Source organism: Anolis carolinensis, chromosome 4 (genome assembly GCF_035594765.1).
Source record: "Anolis carolinensis isolate JA03-04 chromosome 4, rAnoCar3.1.pri, whole genome shotgun sequence".
Taxonomy (NCBI): domain Eukaryota; kingdom Metazoa; phylum Chordata; class Lepidosauria; order Squamata; family Dactyloidae; genus Anolis; species Anolis carolinensis.
In genome coordinates this window covers 197,302,690-197,320,188 of record NC_085844.1, presented here as the reverse complement: position 1 = coordinate 197,320,188, position 17,499 = coordinate 197,302,690, and the positions used below count along the sequence as shown (strand labels likewise).

At 40.3% G+C, this 17,499-nt stretch overlaps 1 protein-coding gene across 7 annotated transcripts in view; it reads left to right on the top strand.

Annotated features, from left to right (window-relative positions):
• zc3h11a (zinc finger CCCH-type containing 11A) overlaps positions 1 to 13,667 on the top strand; it is a 37,194-nt gene extending 23,527 nt beyond the window's left edge. For all 7 annotated transcript variants that reach the window (XM_008109666.3, XM_008109664.3, XM_062978512.1 and 4 more), the window contains 10 exons: positions 833 to 934; positions 2,666 to 2,728; positions 3,357 to 3,452; positions 3,836 to 3,901; positions 4,389 to 4,832; positions 5,358 to 5,434; positions 6,162 to 6,480; positions 9,461 to 9,630; positions 10,354 to 10,409; positions 11,065 to 13,667. In XM_008109666.3, the coding sequence (XP_008107873.2) occupies positions 833 to 934; positions 2,666 to 2,728; positions 3,357 to 3,452; positions 3,836 to 3,901; positions 4,389 to 4,832; positions 5,358 to 5,434; positions 6,162 to 6,480; positions 9,461 to 9,630; positions 10,354 to 10,409; positions 11,065 to 11,323 (1,652 nt within the window). In that variant the 3' untranslated portion in view covers positions 11,324 to 13,667. The remainder of the gene's footprint in view (positions 1 to 832; positions 935 to 2,665; positions 2,729 to 3,356; positions 3,453 to 3,835; positions 3,902 to 4,388; positions 4,833 to 5,357; positions 5,435 to 6,161; positions 6,481 to 9,460; positions 9,631 to 10,353; positions 10,410 to 11,064) is intronic.
• Positions 13,668 to 17,499: the final 3,832 nt, after the last annotated feature.

The window sequence follows — 17,499 nt, the reverse complement described above, 5'->3', positions numbered from 1 at the left end:
TGTGCACCAGCTGCGCTCATACCCTGGGAAGTCTGACTTGGCCACAGTGGTCCATGCTCTGGTTACATCCCGTTTGGATTACTGTAACGCTATCGATGTGGGGTTGCCTTTGAAGACGGCCCGGAAGCTCCAACTAGTACAATGGGCGGCAACCAGATTAATAACTGGGGCGGCATACAGGAAGCATACCACCCCCCTGCTAGGCCAGCTCCACTGGCTGCCGATATGCTACTGAGCCCAATTCAAAGTGCTGGTTTTGACCTATAAAGCCCCAAACGGTTCTAGCCCAACTTACTTGTCCGAACGTATCTCCTCTTATGAGCCATCTAGAACTCTTAAGATTATCTGGAGAGGCCCTGCTCCCGGTCCCACCGGCCTTGCAAGTGCGGCAGGTGGGAACGAGGGGCAGGGCCTTCTCGGTGGTGGCTCCCCAGCTGTGGAACACCCTCCCTAGCAACATCCAACAAGCCCCAACTCTTCTGGGCTTTAGAAAGGCTTTAAAGACATGGCTGTGTGCCCAAGCATTCAATGAATAATCACCTAAGTCGACATGGTCTGAATCAGGGTTTAAGCACGAGGTCCTGGATGAATGGTTTCAATCACACAGATATTTTAAATTTTTATAATGTGTTTTAATAGTATTTTATTAATTGATTTGTATGTATTGTTTTGCTTTTAATGACTGTATTTTGGGCATTGAATTTTGCCGATCTTTATAAGCCGCCCTGAGTCCCCTCGGGTGAGAAGGGCGGGGAAAAAATGCTGTAAATAAATAAGTAAAGAAACAAGTACCATAGTACAGCTTGATGTCACATTCTTCTACTTTTTTCAGCCTGTTCTTTTGAAATTGCTGCTCAAACCCAGGCCCATCCAGACCAAGAGAATGAAAATGAACGTGCTATGGTCAGAACTGTAACTTTATCGACAAATAATGGTAATTACTAGTGGTGTGCATTTGTATGGAATCGCTGTTCATTTTGTTTAGTTTCATTTGTTTTGTATCAGTTTTGTATTTGTCCACGTTTTTGTCTCGCTTGCAAAAAAACCCCAATTTTTTTCAGGCCATTGGTGGCAATGGGAAGGCTTCTGAACTTCACCACCACCACCACACCACACCACCACCCCCCACCACCCCGGTCTGGGATTTTGGGATAGAGGGGTGAAAATCACATTTTGACCCCTTTTAGCCCACCAACTTTTAAAATGTTTGGGTCTTCCCCGGAATACTATTGTTATTAATATTATTATTAACACCCATTGGCACACATCAGCTGTCATGGGGAAGCAGACCTCTCTCAGACTCAGCTCAGGGTACCAGAGTAACTACTGTTATTAATATTATTATTAACGCCCATTGGTACACATAAGCTGTCGTGGGGAAGCAGACCTCTCTAAGACTCAGCTTAGAGTCCCAGAGTAGCTATTGTTATTAATGTTAATATTATTATTAACACCCATTGGTACACGTCAGTTGCAATGGGAAAGCAGCCCTCTGTCAGTACCTGCTTAGAATCATAGAATAGTAGAATAGTAGAGTTGGAAGAGACCTCATGGGCCATCCAGTCCAACCCTCTGCCAAGAAGCAGGAAATCGCATTCAAAGCACCCCCGACAGATGGCCATCCAGCCTCTGCTTAAAAGCCTCCAAGGAAGGAGCCTCCACCACAGTCCGGGGGAGAGAGTTTGTTTATTGTTATGGGACCGAAACGAAAGGAAAACGAGAGCCAACACAATAACTGTGCTGCTTTCATTTTTGTGTCAGCTCTCATTTCGTACAAAAACTTCATCATTCGTTTTGTGATGACGAATGGTCAAAATGAAATGAATGCATCAAGGAAACAAAGGAAAGATCATACATATACCTAGTAATTACATCATTTTACATCTGTGACCAATAGAAATGAATAAGCAGTACATATAAGCCACAACAAGGACAAAGCTGCATTGCATTGTGTTCAGTGTCATGAATGAAAAAATAGTTTCAAATTGTAGACAGCAGATACTATGAAATGTTACTAATATTTACTTGCAAATGCAAGGAAATCTGAAAGTACGTATGTTCTGCAACTCTGCATATATAGTATCCCACAGATCACCAAATGGCCACCATGTTTGCTTCAGTGAAAGGAGTTTTAACTACTGTTAAAAGCTGAGCAGCTTCAAAATAGCTGTCAGGTTATGTCAATTTGTTCAGCCAGTTGTACTCCAAACCATATATTTTTTACAATACTGCTTTGTAATTGCATCTACTTTGCCTTGTAGTAGAAAAAAGGGGTTGCATCAATTTCAAATACAAATAAGTAACCTAATCTTGCAACGAGCTCACTGTGAACAAAACTGGTTTTCTTCCCAAATTTTGTAGTGCAGACATGGTTGAGTCTCTTGTAAACCAGGCCCATGTGTATTAGCCCTTCTAACCTAGGCATGGACACAACATAAGTTTGCTTGCACAGGTCCTATCTATCTGATAGAGGCTTTTGCATTCCACTAATCTGCCTACTCAGATAAACAGTTTAATTTGTATTTTCAGTTCCTGCACAGTACATTTTGTGATCCAGTGCTCTTACACTGTAGGTTGTTTATACTTGGATGAGGGTTTCTAGTGTTCTTGTGTTTTTCCTGTTTGAAAAGCAAATGTGAAAGTTGCTTGCATTTTATTGTCTCAGGTGAGCAGCCTAAGATTAGATTGACTCTCGCAGAACGACTGGGGAAACGGATAGCTCCCACAGGTAATATATATGTATGAGGATTAAAAAAAAATCTGGAATGTTTGTTCCTTTACTCTGCTGTTAGATAGCAATCTTCATTGGTTCTTTATTTATAGGTACTTTCATTGGCATAGTTCTTATAATGTGTTCAGTTCTTTTCCTGGGATTTGGGCGAATTATTAAATGAAACCATGCACCATTGCGGGACTGAGCAGCTTAGTGTCTATAGCAGAAAGGATTAAATTAACCTCAGTATCTGCATCTCAATTCTCCATCATGTCTAATATCCATGTACTTACCTTAACCTCCAAGATAACATCCAAAAAGCTGTGTGTTCATGAATGCTTGTGCTATAACAATTAGATTAAATTTGAAAGTGATTTTTGACATATTAGTAATTCTCTGACTCATCTACTTGCACTTCAAAATGCTTTTTGGAGCAGAAGGGTCACTTGTTACAGATAATTATATAATACAATTTGCATCTTGTTTTTGAGAAAAAATGCTTAATAAGGATTGCAATACCTTATTTATGAATATGTATTTAAAATTGCTACTAGATATAATATATTCGTAGGAAGCATAAAGAGCTAGAATTTAAAAGAAAAGCAAAACTTTGAAATTCAACCTTTTTCTTTTGTATCATAAGTTGCTGAGACTGACCTTCCTATGAAACGTAACCTTGCTGAAAGACTGGGGAAAAAAATTGATCCCTTGGAGAATGCAGACAGAACACCAAAGACAGGTATGTTTGCCAAATCAGCAAAATGAATTCAACATCTGAGAATATGAACATGTTTCACTTCTGTGATGTTTCTGGTGGGTTTTTTTAAACCACCTAATGCATTTTGGAGAAAACAGAATATGGTGCACTGTTTTTAAAAATGACAAGTATCTTTCTAACTTTGCTTTTCATACAGAGGTTTGTGATTAAAATACTCATTGAAGACCTCTATTTGTTATAAGAACAAGGAGTTGTAGAACAGGCAGACCACACTGTTAGTTCTTCATACCCAGAACCATATATCCAGTTTTTCTGCCTATATGCACAGACATTTTGTTCCAGAAACCATGATAACAAAAAAATCCTGTGCAGCTTTCTATATTATTTCTACTTTCTTTCTGCAGTACAAGTTCGTACGACTGTTAAAGAGAGACTGGGATTCCCATTTGGGCAGAACAAGATAGCAACAGGTATCACATGGTTTTATTCGAATAACTTGGATTCAGTGGAGAGCATGCAGTGTAGTCTTGTGTGTCTGTATTCCCAGGTCCCATTTCTACAGGAATAGCCAATAGATCCAAAATGTCAAAGGAATGCAGCATAAGAAGAGTCCACCAGCTTTTGTTGTCTTGTCCTGGTTGTGCTTGCTGGGAGAAGAATTCTTACTTCCAGTAGCCATTATCAGGGTTTTTAATGCATATGATGCATCTTATGCTTTCTGACTTGAGGGTGGTCTTAGTGTATGGAGCCTACCAACTGATGGAATATGAGATGTGCATCTCTGGGATGTGAAATCAGTGCTTTTGAATGATGCTGAAAGATCAGAAACATCTGATCTTTCAACATCTGTGATAGACATCTTTCTTGGAGATATAGAAATGATATAAATGTGAGTTTGTCTCAATTTTTTTTTTAAAAAATCAATTTTAACACATCATTTTTGTTTTAATGTCATAGAGAATGCTGCCACATCAGAAGTTGAACTCCACATGAAAACACTTGAAGAAGTCCACGTGGAAAAAGCTAACCAAAGAAAGGGAACAATTCAGCCAAAGTCCAAGGTTATAGTATCTTGGACTACAGATGATTCCAGTCCATGTACAAAACCATCTCCTGCAACCAGGATCAAAACCTTTTCTGAAGCCTTTGCTGACAGAAAACAGAAACAAACAGAAGAACAGAAGCAGGGCTCTGTTGTTGTTACTGCACCTGCAAGAATAACATTGGAGGAGCCTTCTGGCAAAGACAAAGATTTTGGAGAAGTGCGCATCAAAACGTTAGAGGAAATCAAGCGGGAAAAAGCTCTTCGAATGCAGCAGAGTGTGGACAGCAAAAAGACACAGCTGCAGCCTGAGAGAAGTCCATTTGGGAGGAGACTGCTATGCATTACAAAACCAAAAGGTGCCACATGTTCATATATTTTTTACACTTTCAAATAGCTTTTGATAGTTTTGGCTCCTGGCCTATGAATATAGCAATGATACTGTTTTTTTAACTTTTTGGAAATATAAAAAAATACAGTGGGCTAAACCTGCCCTTAGTTACCTCCATATATCTTTAGTGAGGAACCAACTATAGGTAACAAGAGAAGTACGGAGTGTTCCACTCTTTATTTCTTTGTAATGGATGCTTTATCTTTTTCCTGTCAACACAGTCTTCCTTGCATGGGACGCTTTTACCTAGTAGTTTTTCTCAGGTCCCTTCTACATTGCCATATAATCCAGATAATCAAAGCAGATACTCTGGATTTTATATGGCAGTGTAAAAGGGTCCTGCCTCAGTGTCTCCTCAAGTTCAGAAAACCAGAAATTCATCCTATGATATCTTTTTAAGTTATCTATCCTCAGATGGTGGGACAGACCTATGTTGATCTGTGTCTGGAGTGGCAGTTTTCATTTTTCTATAATTAATACGTTGTTTTAACAGCCACTGGAAAGGAAGAAAAACCCCAACTGGAATCGACGTCCTTCTCAAGAGTGTCCAGAACAGATACTACTGTCAAGGTGAATGTTTTGTGTTGCCTAGGAAAAACACAATGGTTCTGTGTTCTTGAGGTTTGCTAGGTCTGTTTTGCTTCACTGAGCCTTGACTGCAGGGCTGGGCAGGCTTCTTGTATCAAGGGCTGCATTGCCGTGGGTATAGTCTGTTACGAACCATATGCTGGCTGTGGGCAGAGCTGATGGCAGCAGCCAGTGGGACTAAAGCCATATGCAGAGGAGCCTCACTCCCCACTCTTTGCCTCCCCCCCCCCCCCAATTCTGCCAGCTTGCCTGCCCGAAGAGGCCCAATGGGACAGTGAAAGGTCTGTCTTAATAAAGATGTGAACTGATCATTTAGCAGGGGATTTTGAAAACATGTTGCAGGTCACGTGAGCTCATTCACAAAGCCCCCCTAGCATTGCAGGTTGCCAATCTGTCTGCTTTATTTCATGGTCAGTAGTACTTGAGGTGTTCCCACCTGAAGGCACTTTGTCATTTTGTGTCACTTTATGAATTCATCAAGAAGTTAACTATCTGTGGCAATGATTATGGGAAACCGATCCTGTTATGAGGCTTCTTCAGTCCTTGGTGGGAGTCTGGATCTCTTTTAAAATTTACCAATCCATATTTTAGCAGGTTTCTGTGAGAAGCAAGTATTGTATGTATGTAGCAATCTGTGGAAAGCTTACATTGAATTTCCTTGGAAAATAACTTGTTTTCTCACCCTTTTATTTTTCTGTGTATTGACCAGCTTTTGAATGACAGTGTCAGCCATTCATATCCAAAAGTTCATGTGAAGAGCCTAGAAGAGATAAAAAAGGAGAAGCAATGCTTGAAAAATCAGCCAGAAAGGAAGCCACAGGAGAAAGAAGAGGCTGTGGCAGCTGCAGGGGGAAATGCAGCAGAAGCAAAATCCCTCATGCTAACAAATCCTGCTCCCCCCATGAAACCAAGCAAAACCCATCTGCCTACAAAGAGAGTGCTGGAGAGATCCGAGGAGCCAGTCAAAAAGAAGATGCAATTAGAGGAGTCAGAGGTTTCATCTCAGACTCAAAATCAGAGAATTAAAGGTAAATGCCATTTTGGCAGTTTCCCAAATAGTGCGGAGCTGGTGTGGTTAATATGTTGCCAGAAGAGGTAGCAATGAGCCCGTTAAAAGTCTGATATCAGTATAACTCACACTTACAACTCACACTTTTTATGCTGAAGTATAAAGGAAAGATCTTGCTGGCAAATGCCCATGGAATGACCCCTCGTGCACCTGGAATTCACAAAAACTTTGTATCCAGATTCTAGAGCCCATGAAGATCTTGGGAAATTTATCTATTATGTCTCTCAGACAGATATACTTGGCTTTTTATTCTTATCCTTGTTATTTTCATGGATCATGAATGCCTCCCACTCAAAAAAAGTGTTCTCAATTTCTTCTAAAGTAACCTGAACAGCCCTAAATATTTTAATGCTGGTAAAAAGAAAATGTGTTATTAGTTTAATGTTAAAGCACTGGGACAGGGCTGTCCAAGTCATCACTGCTCTGCTTAGCTTCATAATTTGCCACTTAGTACCATATTTTCCTGAAAATAAGACTAGGGCTTATATTAATTTTCACTACAGAAGACGCATTAGGGCTAATAATAATAATAATAATAATAATTTTATTTTTATACCCCGCCCCATCTCCCCGAAGGGACTCGGGACGGCTTACATGGGGCCGAGCCCAGACATCAGACAATATAAAAACATAGCAATAAAACAAGGCAATCAACAATAAAACAAATCATAAAACAAATAAGGTCACATACAATAAATATACTGATAAAATCCTGGGTTGGCTCCAAAAAGAACTGGGCCAAAAGTGCAAGTAGTGTCAGTACCATCAGGGAGAGGTAGATACCAGAGTTATTGTTCCCATTAAAGTGCTGGGGAAGGCGTACACAAGGGACTATTGCCGGCTAAAAAATTGGAGAGCAATAAAGATAAAATAGGCAACAGGTCGATCCTTTACTGTGGAGATCAGTCGCCAAAGGCCTGTTGGAAGAGCCAAGTTTTCAGGCTCTTCCAAAAAGTAAGGTGGGTAGGGGCCTGCCTGATCTCCCTGCGGAGAGAGTTCCAGAGCTGGGGGGCAATGGCGGAGAAGGCCCTCTCCCTCGTCCCCACCAACCGCGATTGTGAAGGTGGTGGGATTGAGAGGAGGGCCTCCCCCGATGAGGGGAAATGAGGCCATGAAGGTAGGTGGGTCCCAAACCGTTTAGGGCTTTGTAGGTGATAACCTGCACCTTGAATTGGGCTCGGAAAATAAACGGCAGCCAATGGAGCTCCTTAAACAGGGGAGTTGAGCGCGCCCTGTAATTTGCTCCAGTTAGAAACCTGGTTGCCGAGCGTTGTACTAGTTGCAGTTTCCGGGCCGACTTCAAAGGCAGCCCCACGTAGAGTGCATAGCAATAATCCAGTCTAGAGGTAACTAAGGCATGGACCACCATGGCCAGATCCGACTTCTCGAGGTATGGTCGCAGCTGGCGCACAAGTTTTAATTGTGCAAAGGCCCTCTCAGCCACAGCTGACACCTAAGCGTCAAGTGTCAGCGCTGAGTCCAGGAGGACCCCCAAGCTGCGGACCTGGCTGACATTCTTCACTGGGGCTTCTTTTTGGGGTGAAGATTATATTATATTTAGATTGTTTTTAAAGGGCAAATAGTTGTTGAATTGTTATATATTAATAGGTAAAGGTAAAGGTTTTCCCTGACGTTAAGTCCAGTCATGTCTGACTCTGGGGGTTGGTGCTCATCTCCATTTCTAAGCCGAAGAGCTGGTGTTGTCTGTAGACACCTCCAAGGTCATGTGGCCGGCATGACTGCATGGAGCGCCATTACCTTCCCGCTGGAGCGGTACCTATTGATCTACTCAAATTGGCATGTTTTCAAACTGCTAGGTTGGCAGAAGCTGGAGCTAACAGAGGGCGCTTGTTGTAAGCCTCTCTGAAGCCCTTTGGGGAGAGGGGGTGGGGAAAAAATAAATTTTATTATTATTATTATTATTATTATTATTATTATTTATTAGGATCCTGAAAAATCATGCTATTACAGTGTTCGCTCACTTATCACTGGGGTTAGGTTCCAGGACCACCCGCAATAGGTGAAAATCCGTGAAGTGGGGACATTATATTTATTTTAATGTTTATACATTATTTTAGTAGTTATACACTATTTTAAGTCTTTATCAACCAATCATGTGTTAATAAATTTCCTCCTTCTCTTCCTGTTGCCACTTGGCTTCCTTTTCTCTCCCTTTGGCTTCTTCCTCCCCTCCTTAGGCTGTAAATTGTATTTTTATGATTTATAATAGTCTTTTAGAGTTTATTGAAAAACCGCGAAACAGCAAATCCGTGAAAAGTGAACCGCGAAGTAGTGAGGGAACACTGTATTTATTTCCAGTTAAGACTTATGTTCTGGGAAAAACGGTATGGTGATGCAGTGGGTGAAACCGCTGAACTGCTGAACTTGCTGACAAAAAGGTTGGCGGTTCGAATCCGGGGAGCAGGGTGAACTCCCGCAAATAGCCCCAGCTTCTTCCAACCTAGCAGTTCAAAAACATGCAGATGTGGGTAGATCAATAGGTACAGCTCTGGCAGAAAGGTAACAGCGCTCCATGCAGACATGCCGGCCACGTGACCTTGGAGGTGTTTATGGACAATGACAGCTCTTCGGCATAGAAATGGAGATAAGCACCACCCCCCAAAGTCAGACATTGACTAAAAAGTCTCTGCTTTCAAGATGCTGCACCCTGATCATTCTACATGAAAACCAAATGTAATATGTGTGCTCTGGGAATATATAACTTTGGAAAATTTACTTAAAGACATTATAGGTATAACTTAAAAGAGTATTGTCATATTTTATTGACATTGGGTTTTATTCCATTTTTGAAATAGACTTCCAAGAAGAGAAGTGCATTTCCAAGGAAATTGTGCATTTCTCAGTAAGGGCAGAAAGGTGAGGAACAAACATAATCAGTTAGCGTTTACTGATTGGTGAGGGTTGTGTTCATATTCCAGCCAAACCCAATGTGAATGTGAAGCGATCTGGAGTGAAACCCTTGCCTCCATCAAAACATGCACTGAAGCCTAAAGCGCCAGGGATTCGTCCCTCTGTTGCAGCAGTGAAGCCTCTGAGCCTCGTTCCAAGTGCATATGCAAAGCAGTGCTCACCGGCAACTACAGCTCTGGTAAGACTACTGCCATGTATTTGAATTAGTGATACTTCACCTTGAAAAACTGGTAGCTGAAGGTGATAAGGCTCTCTTTGCGTTTGCTTAAATAGAGCTTATTGTTGCATTTTACAAAATAGGAAACTAGAGCAGGGGATGGGTGGAGAAATATTGTTATATTTATTTTGGGAGAGCCCAATTTCTTGTTTTGAAAAAAGAGGAAAGAAATAGTTTACGTACAGCAATTAAGGAAACATGACATTTGGGGGGGGGGGGGGACAGCCTTTCTTGAAGGCTCAAGGCTGGGCACAACACAGTTAGAAACAAATAATTATAAAACATAAAATACATATATGAAAACATATTTATATGAAATATATCTGTTAAATTATACAGAGCAAAGACTAAAATAGAGTAAAAACAAGACATGAGTTTAAAATTCATAGTTAAAAGTGGACTGGATAGAATTCCTGGAATAGACAGCATTGGACTGGGACTATTCGAGACCAGCATTTAAGTCTCCATTCAGCCATGGAAATCCATTGGCTGACCATTGGGAAGTCACTCTCTCAGTCTCAGAGAAAGACAGTGTAAAAGTCTGAATAGATTTTGTGAAGTATGTCTATGTGTATGTGTGTGTGTGTGTGTGTGTGTGTGTGTGTGTGAGAGAGAGAGAGAGAGAGAGAGATTGAGATCAAGACTACGAATCCGCTTACTTTGCCATTTTCTTTTCCCCCCCAGGCAAATCCTCCAGAGAAAACTGTTGTCACCATTCCTGAGACAGTGTGTTCTAACAGGTAATGGCTTGATTTATATTGTACATGATAGGGATTTTCTATTACAATAGCAAGACAAAGTGAATTGGAGTGTTTACTACTGTATTTCTTCAACTGAGTGATGCCATCGATTCTAAGAGACACCCTAATTAGTTCAAAACATGGCAGCTGGACTAATTACAGAAACATTGAGGAGTGAGCATATCACCCATATGCTAAAGTCACCCAATTGGTTGACAATTAGTTTCTAAGCAAAGTGTTGCTCTTGATCTTTGAATCCCTACATGGTTTGGGTCCAGGTTTCCTATGGGATTGCCTTCTCTTGTACAATCCACTTTTTTAAAAAAAGAAGGAACTATAAGCATGCATCCATTGTAATGCGCGCCTTTTTGGCCATGTTACAAAGAGTGTGGTTTTTGCCGCTGCATATTACATTCAGCAGCATTTTTTTTTTTTTTTGGTTTTAGGGTTTTGAAAATTGAGGTATACATTAGATTCGATGGCACATTAGACTCAATTAAACTATTGCTATTTTTGAAATATAATGTACTTTGGGCCCTTGATACCTAGACCCCCCAAAGATAACCAAATCTGTGGATGCTGAAGCTTCTCAAAAGGGCTACCATTTCTTTCTTCAAGATATATAAGGCTATTGATTTTTCCCTTTTTTACAAAGGTCTGAACTTCACCTAGGCAATCAGGCAACCTCCGCACGACAGGCAGACATCGCCAGCCCGGCTTCTTCCCATGAAGTAGTAAAGACGCACATACCAAGCTCAACAGGACCTCCAAAGACACCATGTGCAGTTGAAGATGAGATTGATAAACTGATGTGGGAAATCTCAGAAGGCACACTGGAAGATGAGATTGAATTGGATCCTGGAAAAGATCAGGATGACCTCCTGCTTGAACTTTCTGAAATGATTGACAGTTGAGTGTCCTGTCGCTTTTCTTTTTAAGACTATAGGTGTATAGTTCGTTAGATAGCTAAGAACCTCACCCCCCCCCCCCCCCCAAAAAAAAAATAGGTGAAGAGTTACAATTCTTAAAGCACACTTTAGGTGGTTGAAGAAGTTGGCTAAGTTGGATTGTCTTGATGTATCCTGCTGGTCAGAGAAATGTCCTTGTATGATTGCCTTTACATTATTCTGACCACGTCAAATACTTTGCGAATGAAACCATGAACATTTCAACTGGGAAGATCTGAAACCACCCATAATCCTTCACAGAGTCTGCTTGCTCTACAGACTCAATGACCCTCGTGAACAGTTTTATTGAACTGTTGTACTCATTTTCTGGCTGTGTGGCAAAGCTCAGTGTCTGTGTTTCAAAGTTTTCTTTTCATTGTGGTAGTTTGAGGGTCATTTCTGGGTTTTTTAATTACTCTAACAGCTCTTTGAGTCATGCAATTACTTTAGATCAGTAGTACTGTTTAGCATTTAGAGGAAGGAAATTGCAGAATGCTATTGGACCAAAAACACTGCCACAGCAGGGTTGGGGCTTTTAAAGTTGAGCAGAGATTCAGTATGTTCAGAATGTATACTGAACATGCAACATGGTTTATCTGCCTATTCGTTTTGTACCACATTGTGCAGTTTCTTTAAATTCATGAGCAAAAAATTAAGAAATCCTATTCTTACTCTTGTATTCATATTGCAGATAAGATTTAAACTGCATGCCTTAAAAGGGCATGCATAGTTGTTCTCAGGTTACCTTCTCCTTTCCTAAATTGACAATGTGATGGCCTACGTTACTGGCATTGCCTGGGTCATTTTAAGTATAGCTTTAGAATGGCAGAGTAAAGTAGTTGGAGGACTTGTTCTTTGTGTATGCAATCTCCCACACTAGATCCATGGAGTTCTTAGCTGTGCTCTCGTCTTTGCTAACTCTTACATTTTCTTGGCACACCATTTTTCAGCACTTTGGACCACACTTGAGCTGTGTTTGTGGATTTCCCACAAGCCGTGCAGTGGGTCTTTGGAGACTTGGTTGTACGGTGTACTCTACGATTGTTCATTTTTACAGCCATATTTTATGCAATCACTTTTTCTTTATTCTTATGACTGCTTTTTTAATTAATCCAGTCTGGCTACTTAAACCTCTGAAAGTGGGAGAATGGAACAGAATATGTTTATGAATGGATTCTTAGCAAAAAAAAGTTGTTTGATGCTAATATAAATATATGCAGTTTAATTGGGCGGTGGGGGGAGATCTTCACAATTTCCTTTGAAGTAGTACTATAGAAGGAACAAGTTACACAGAGACTTATTTTCAATTTTATTTTAAAAAGAATATGTCTAATGAACTGCCATCCTGTATATTTCTCCAAAGAAGTTGGAAACAATGATCCTCCACTGCGTTGAAGGACAATAGAACTTCTGGCTTTGGGCAATTTAGTCAAAAGAACTTGAGACTGTGAAATATTCTTCCATGTTTGCAAGAGCTCCTGCCTGCTTTATTAATATGTTCCATTAATATTTTTCTTCATATTCTACCTGCATAAGAGAATTCTACTTAATTCTTATATACTGTATTTCATTGCATAGTAGTCACTTTTTATCTCTTTTAATTTTGATTGAAAAAGGGTTTTTGTACAATGAAAAAAAAACACCAGTCTTATGTAGTCTGCTAGCAGCTAGCTTCCCTTCCATGTGTCTTGCTGCTCTAAACAGCTTTACCTGCTTGCCTCCACCCACTTTCAAGAAGAGTGCTCCATCCACTCGTCCTTCTGCCCACCTACCCCCTTTTGAGCATGGCCTATGCTTCACTCACTTGCCCAACCGCTTTCAATGCCGTGCCTGAAAGGGGTGGGCGAGTGTGAGTGATGTAGCACTGACTGTGCCGGAAAAGAGGCAGGTGAATAGGTAAGCAAATGAGTGAGTGAATGAAGCTGTGCCCAAAAGAGAGTATGTGGGAGGATGGGCGAGCAAAGAGGCAGGTGAGCAGGTAACGTTGTTTAGGGCAGTAAGACACATGGAAGGGAAGCCTAGCTGCTAGTAGACTGTTTACAGTGGAAAGGCTGTTTTTGTTCACAATCTCCTCTGCCAGAAGTATGCTGGGTGATGAATAAAGGATGCACCAACAAAAATACCAAGTTTGCCATTTAAAAAAAAAAGGGGGGGGGGTGCAACTACTATGCAATGAAATAGGGTATTCCATTATTTTTGTATATATTTGTCTTTGGTTTGTATTTAAATCATTGTATCTAAATCAAACTTATTTACTATTTCTTTAAAGACAAGTATTTGTGTTTTACATAAAGCTAATGTCAGAAAGAGGCTTCAATTTTCCTTCCTTATATTTGAGTTATATCTCATTTTTCTTTCCAAAATGGGATAAAGACTACAGAAAATGAGAAAAGTCTTGTTTCTTGCGATTCGTTTATTCGTTCAGTTGCTTCCGACTCTTCGTGACCTCATGGACCAGCCCACGCCAGAGCTTCCTGTCTGCCGCTGCCATCCCCAGCTCCTTCAAGGTCAAACCAGTCACTTCAAAAATGCCATCCATCCATCTTGTCCTTGGTCTGCCTCTCTTCCTTTTTCTTTCCATTTTCCAACAGCATCACAATGTTTTCCAAGCTTTCCTATCTTCTCATTATGTGGGCAAAGTACTTCTATTGCCACTAATATCCTTCCCTCTAGTGAGAAGCCGGGCATTATTTCCTGGAGTGTGGACTGGTTGGATCTTCTTGTGGTTCAAGGCACTCTCAGGATTTTCCTCCAGCACCAACGTTAAAAAGCATCTATCTTCCTTCGCTCAGCCTTCCTTATGGTCCAGCTCTTGCAACCATAGGTTACTATGGGGAATACCATTGCTTTAACTATGCGGACCTTGGTTGCAGTGTGATGTCTCTGCTCTTCACTATTTTATCAAGGTTGGCCATTGTTCTCTTCCCAAGAAGTTAAACGTCTTCTGATTTCCTGGCTGCAGTCTGCAGCTGCAATGATCTTTGCGCCTAGAAATATAAAGTCTGTCACTGCCTCAATGTTTTCTCCCTCTATTTGCCAGTTATCAATCAGTCTGGTTGCCACACTTTTGGTTTTCTTGATGTTTAACTACAACCCAGCTTTTGCACTTTTTTTTCTGAAGACCCAGACTTAAAAATATTCCATATTAAATTGCTGGGGTTTGTATTTGAATATGTTATACAACATTGTACTGTACAAGTAAGATTTTTTTATTGTCATGTTTCTTTATGTGTTGATCACACTTCTGGAGCTGTCATAAATCATTTGTATAGCTTAAAATGGAAGAAGTCTACTTTAAAGTGTTTATGCATGTTTGGATGAAAATTTGTGTCTCTGCATAATGGTCATGTTACCGATACATATTCTCAAAACTACTTAGCTCACCATTTTACTGTCATTATATGTGTTATTTATAAAGGTTATGGAGTATTTGGTTCTATACAGAGTATGAGGAACAATACCAATTCTTAGTATAAAATCTTGCATCAAAACAACAAGAATAGGAGAATAGAGATGATGGCAGGGAGAAGTGGAAAGAATATGTGACCATTTTATGCAACAGTGTTTAGATTGAGGGCCCTTTTACACTGCCATATAAAATACAGTTTATCTGCTTTGAACTGGTTTATATGGCAGTGTATACTCATATAATCCAATTCAAAGCAGATAATGTGGATTATCTGCTTTGATAATTTGGATTATATGGCAGTGTAGAAGGGGCCTAGATTACAGTAGAGTATTGATCTTCTCCATCCTTCATTTCATAGAAGTAAGTTTTAAGGGGATTTGTTTTAAGGGGAATGTGGTGTTTCAAGAATCAAGAGACTTTGAAATAGATTAGATTAATAGAGCTGGGCAAGGAAAGCATACACCATGACATCACTGCTCAATCCTCTGTAGCTCCATCTCCAGTTCTAATTTTTGTTTCTGGATACATCCTAACAGCCATGTATAATATCAGCACAACTGCAACTTATGACACAAGGAAACACTCAATGTCCATATCTGTGCCTTCCACATACTGGACTAACTGAGCTTGTCCAAATTTCCCTGAAGATGGCAGTGAAGTTCAGTACAAAGAACCAAACAGCTCAGTCCTGGTTCAAATAATCTTGGACAGTCACCTGCTACTCCCAAATAACAAGGGGGGGGGGCACTTCTGAAGCAACTCATTTTTTTCCACTAGACTCACAAGAGGTCTTCCATTTGTGATGAATTGGGCAGTTGCAGTGGAACACACGGTAGTTGATGGAAACTTTCCATGCTATCAGACCATATATGCGGTAAGTGCATTTCAAATATAGCTGGCTCCAATACACTACTACCAAACTGTTGTGTTTGGGAAACCATGTTTATTTAAGGTATTTCCAATCTATTGCTTGCCAAAAGAACTTGCTTCAGGTCACAACATTCTCAAAGTTGTGGGACTACAGTATCTACATTAAATCCTTCTAAATTATTTTTTGCCCCAGAGACTGCCTTACATGTGAATATTTCACAAATCCCTGAAGTTGTCTTGTAGTGTGGCCTTATGATGACCCCATTAGAAATCTGATATCTGTATTTTAAATTTTTTATAGTGTCTCCACTGTTGCATTGCTTTATACTTTGTGGGAATATAGATAGCAAAATGGTGATACTACACCATAGATTAAGTAAGTCCACTGGAAGAAGTCCTGGTGTACATAAGTCTGAAGGAAAAATGTCCAAACTTTATTTATACACCATAGCTATGAAAATTATATTTTATATATATGATATATATTAATTGTATAAAACTCTTAGAAGGGGTTGGTTTAATGAATTATTGTGTCGCAAAAGAATGCATGTCTAAACAGCATTTCACCAAATGAAAATATTGGAAAACTTTGATCTAGACCAGTGGTTTCAAACCTTTCCCCCCCCATGCCCCCACCTAAGCATCTCTAATATCCTGATCCTCTCTCCTCACCTGGTGACATTTTTTTTGCATAAACTTAAATAATGAAATAGAACAACTATTGTGGGCAATAATAATATACCAGGCACAACTAATGTATCTGCAATTAATTCAGAGTAACTTAAGTGTCCAACTTCATTGCATGTACACAGTGAGAATATGTGAGAATATGCTATTAGCTGACATTAATTTTCTTGTGACTAATATGCTACCACCACTCTTCTCTTAGCGGCCTTTTCTCCTTCTCCGTTCTCACCCAACTGTCCACTGTACGTTCTGATTTTCATTTTAAAAATGTGCCTGTCATAATACAAATATATATGTGGTATATGAGGACTCTAGAACCATAATACCAAAAAACCTGTTAATAACTCATTCTGAAATTGCCCCCCTTAAAAGCCAAATTGCCTCCTGTGGGGTGTCTGCCTGTGTTGGGAACCAGGAATCTAAACAGTCATGTTTTCCCCCACACCTAACTTCAGAGTTTCATGAATGCTGGTGTCATGATGCAGCATTTGAAACAAGGTAGAAGACTTGGGTGTGGGGACTTTCCTTTTAACTTAGCTGTCCTTCATGTTCTGTGTTCTTGAGGTTTGTTAGGTCTGTTTTACTTCACTGAGCTTTGACTGCAGGGCTGGACAGGCTTCTTATATTAAGGGCTGCATTGCCTTGCATGTAATGTGTTAGAACCACATGCTGACTCTGGGCAGAGCTGAGGGCAGCAGCCAATGGGACTAAAACTGATTCCCAACCTGTGGTCCGTGGACCACCAGTGGTTCCCAAGAAGTAAAATATGATCCACGGCCTCACTTTTGCAACGAGAGCGACTGGTCCTGTGAAACGGTTTTATAGTTCCAAGGCAACGAGGATATTGGGAGGGGAGCGGCTGACTACCCACAAAAGGCACGACAACAAGCTGCTTCTCCTCTTCCCCTGAGCTAAGCTGTTCCATATGTCTTCATTTTTAGGCCTGTTCCTGGGGTTATTTGGGGTGCTGATTCAGAAGATTGCATTGAATATGGAGACAGAGTTCAACTTAAATAATGATATTTTATTTACATACATAAGCACAGCAGCAAGAATAGTCTTTGCAAAGATCTGGAAATCAGAGGAAACACCTACAGAAGAACAGTGGCTAGAAAAACGGAAGAAATGCACCATATGAACAGACTAAATTTTTACTGAAGGAAAACGGAAACTGATT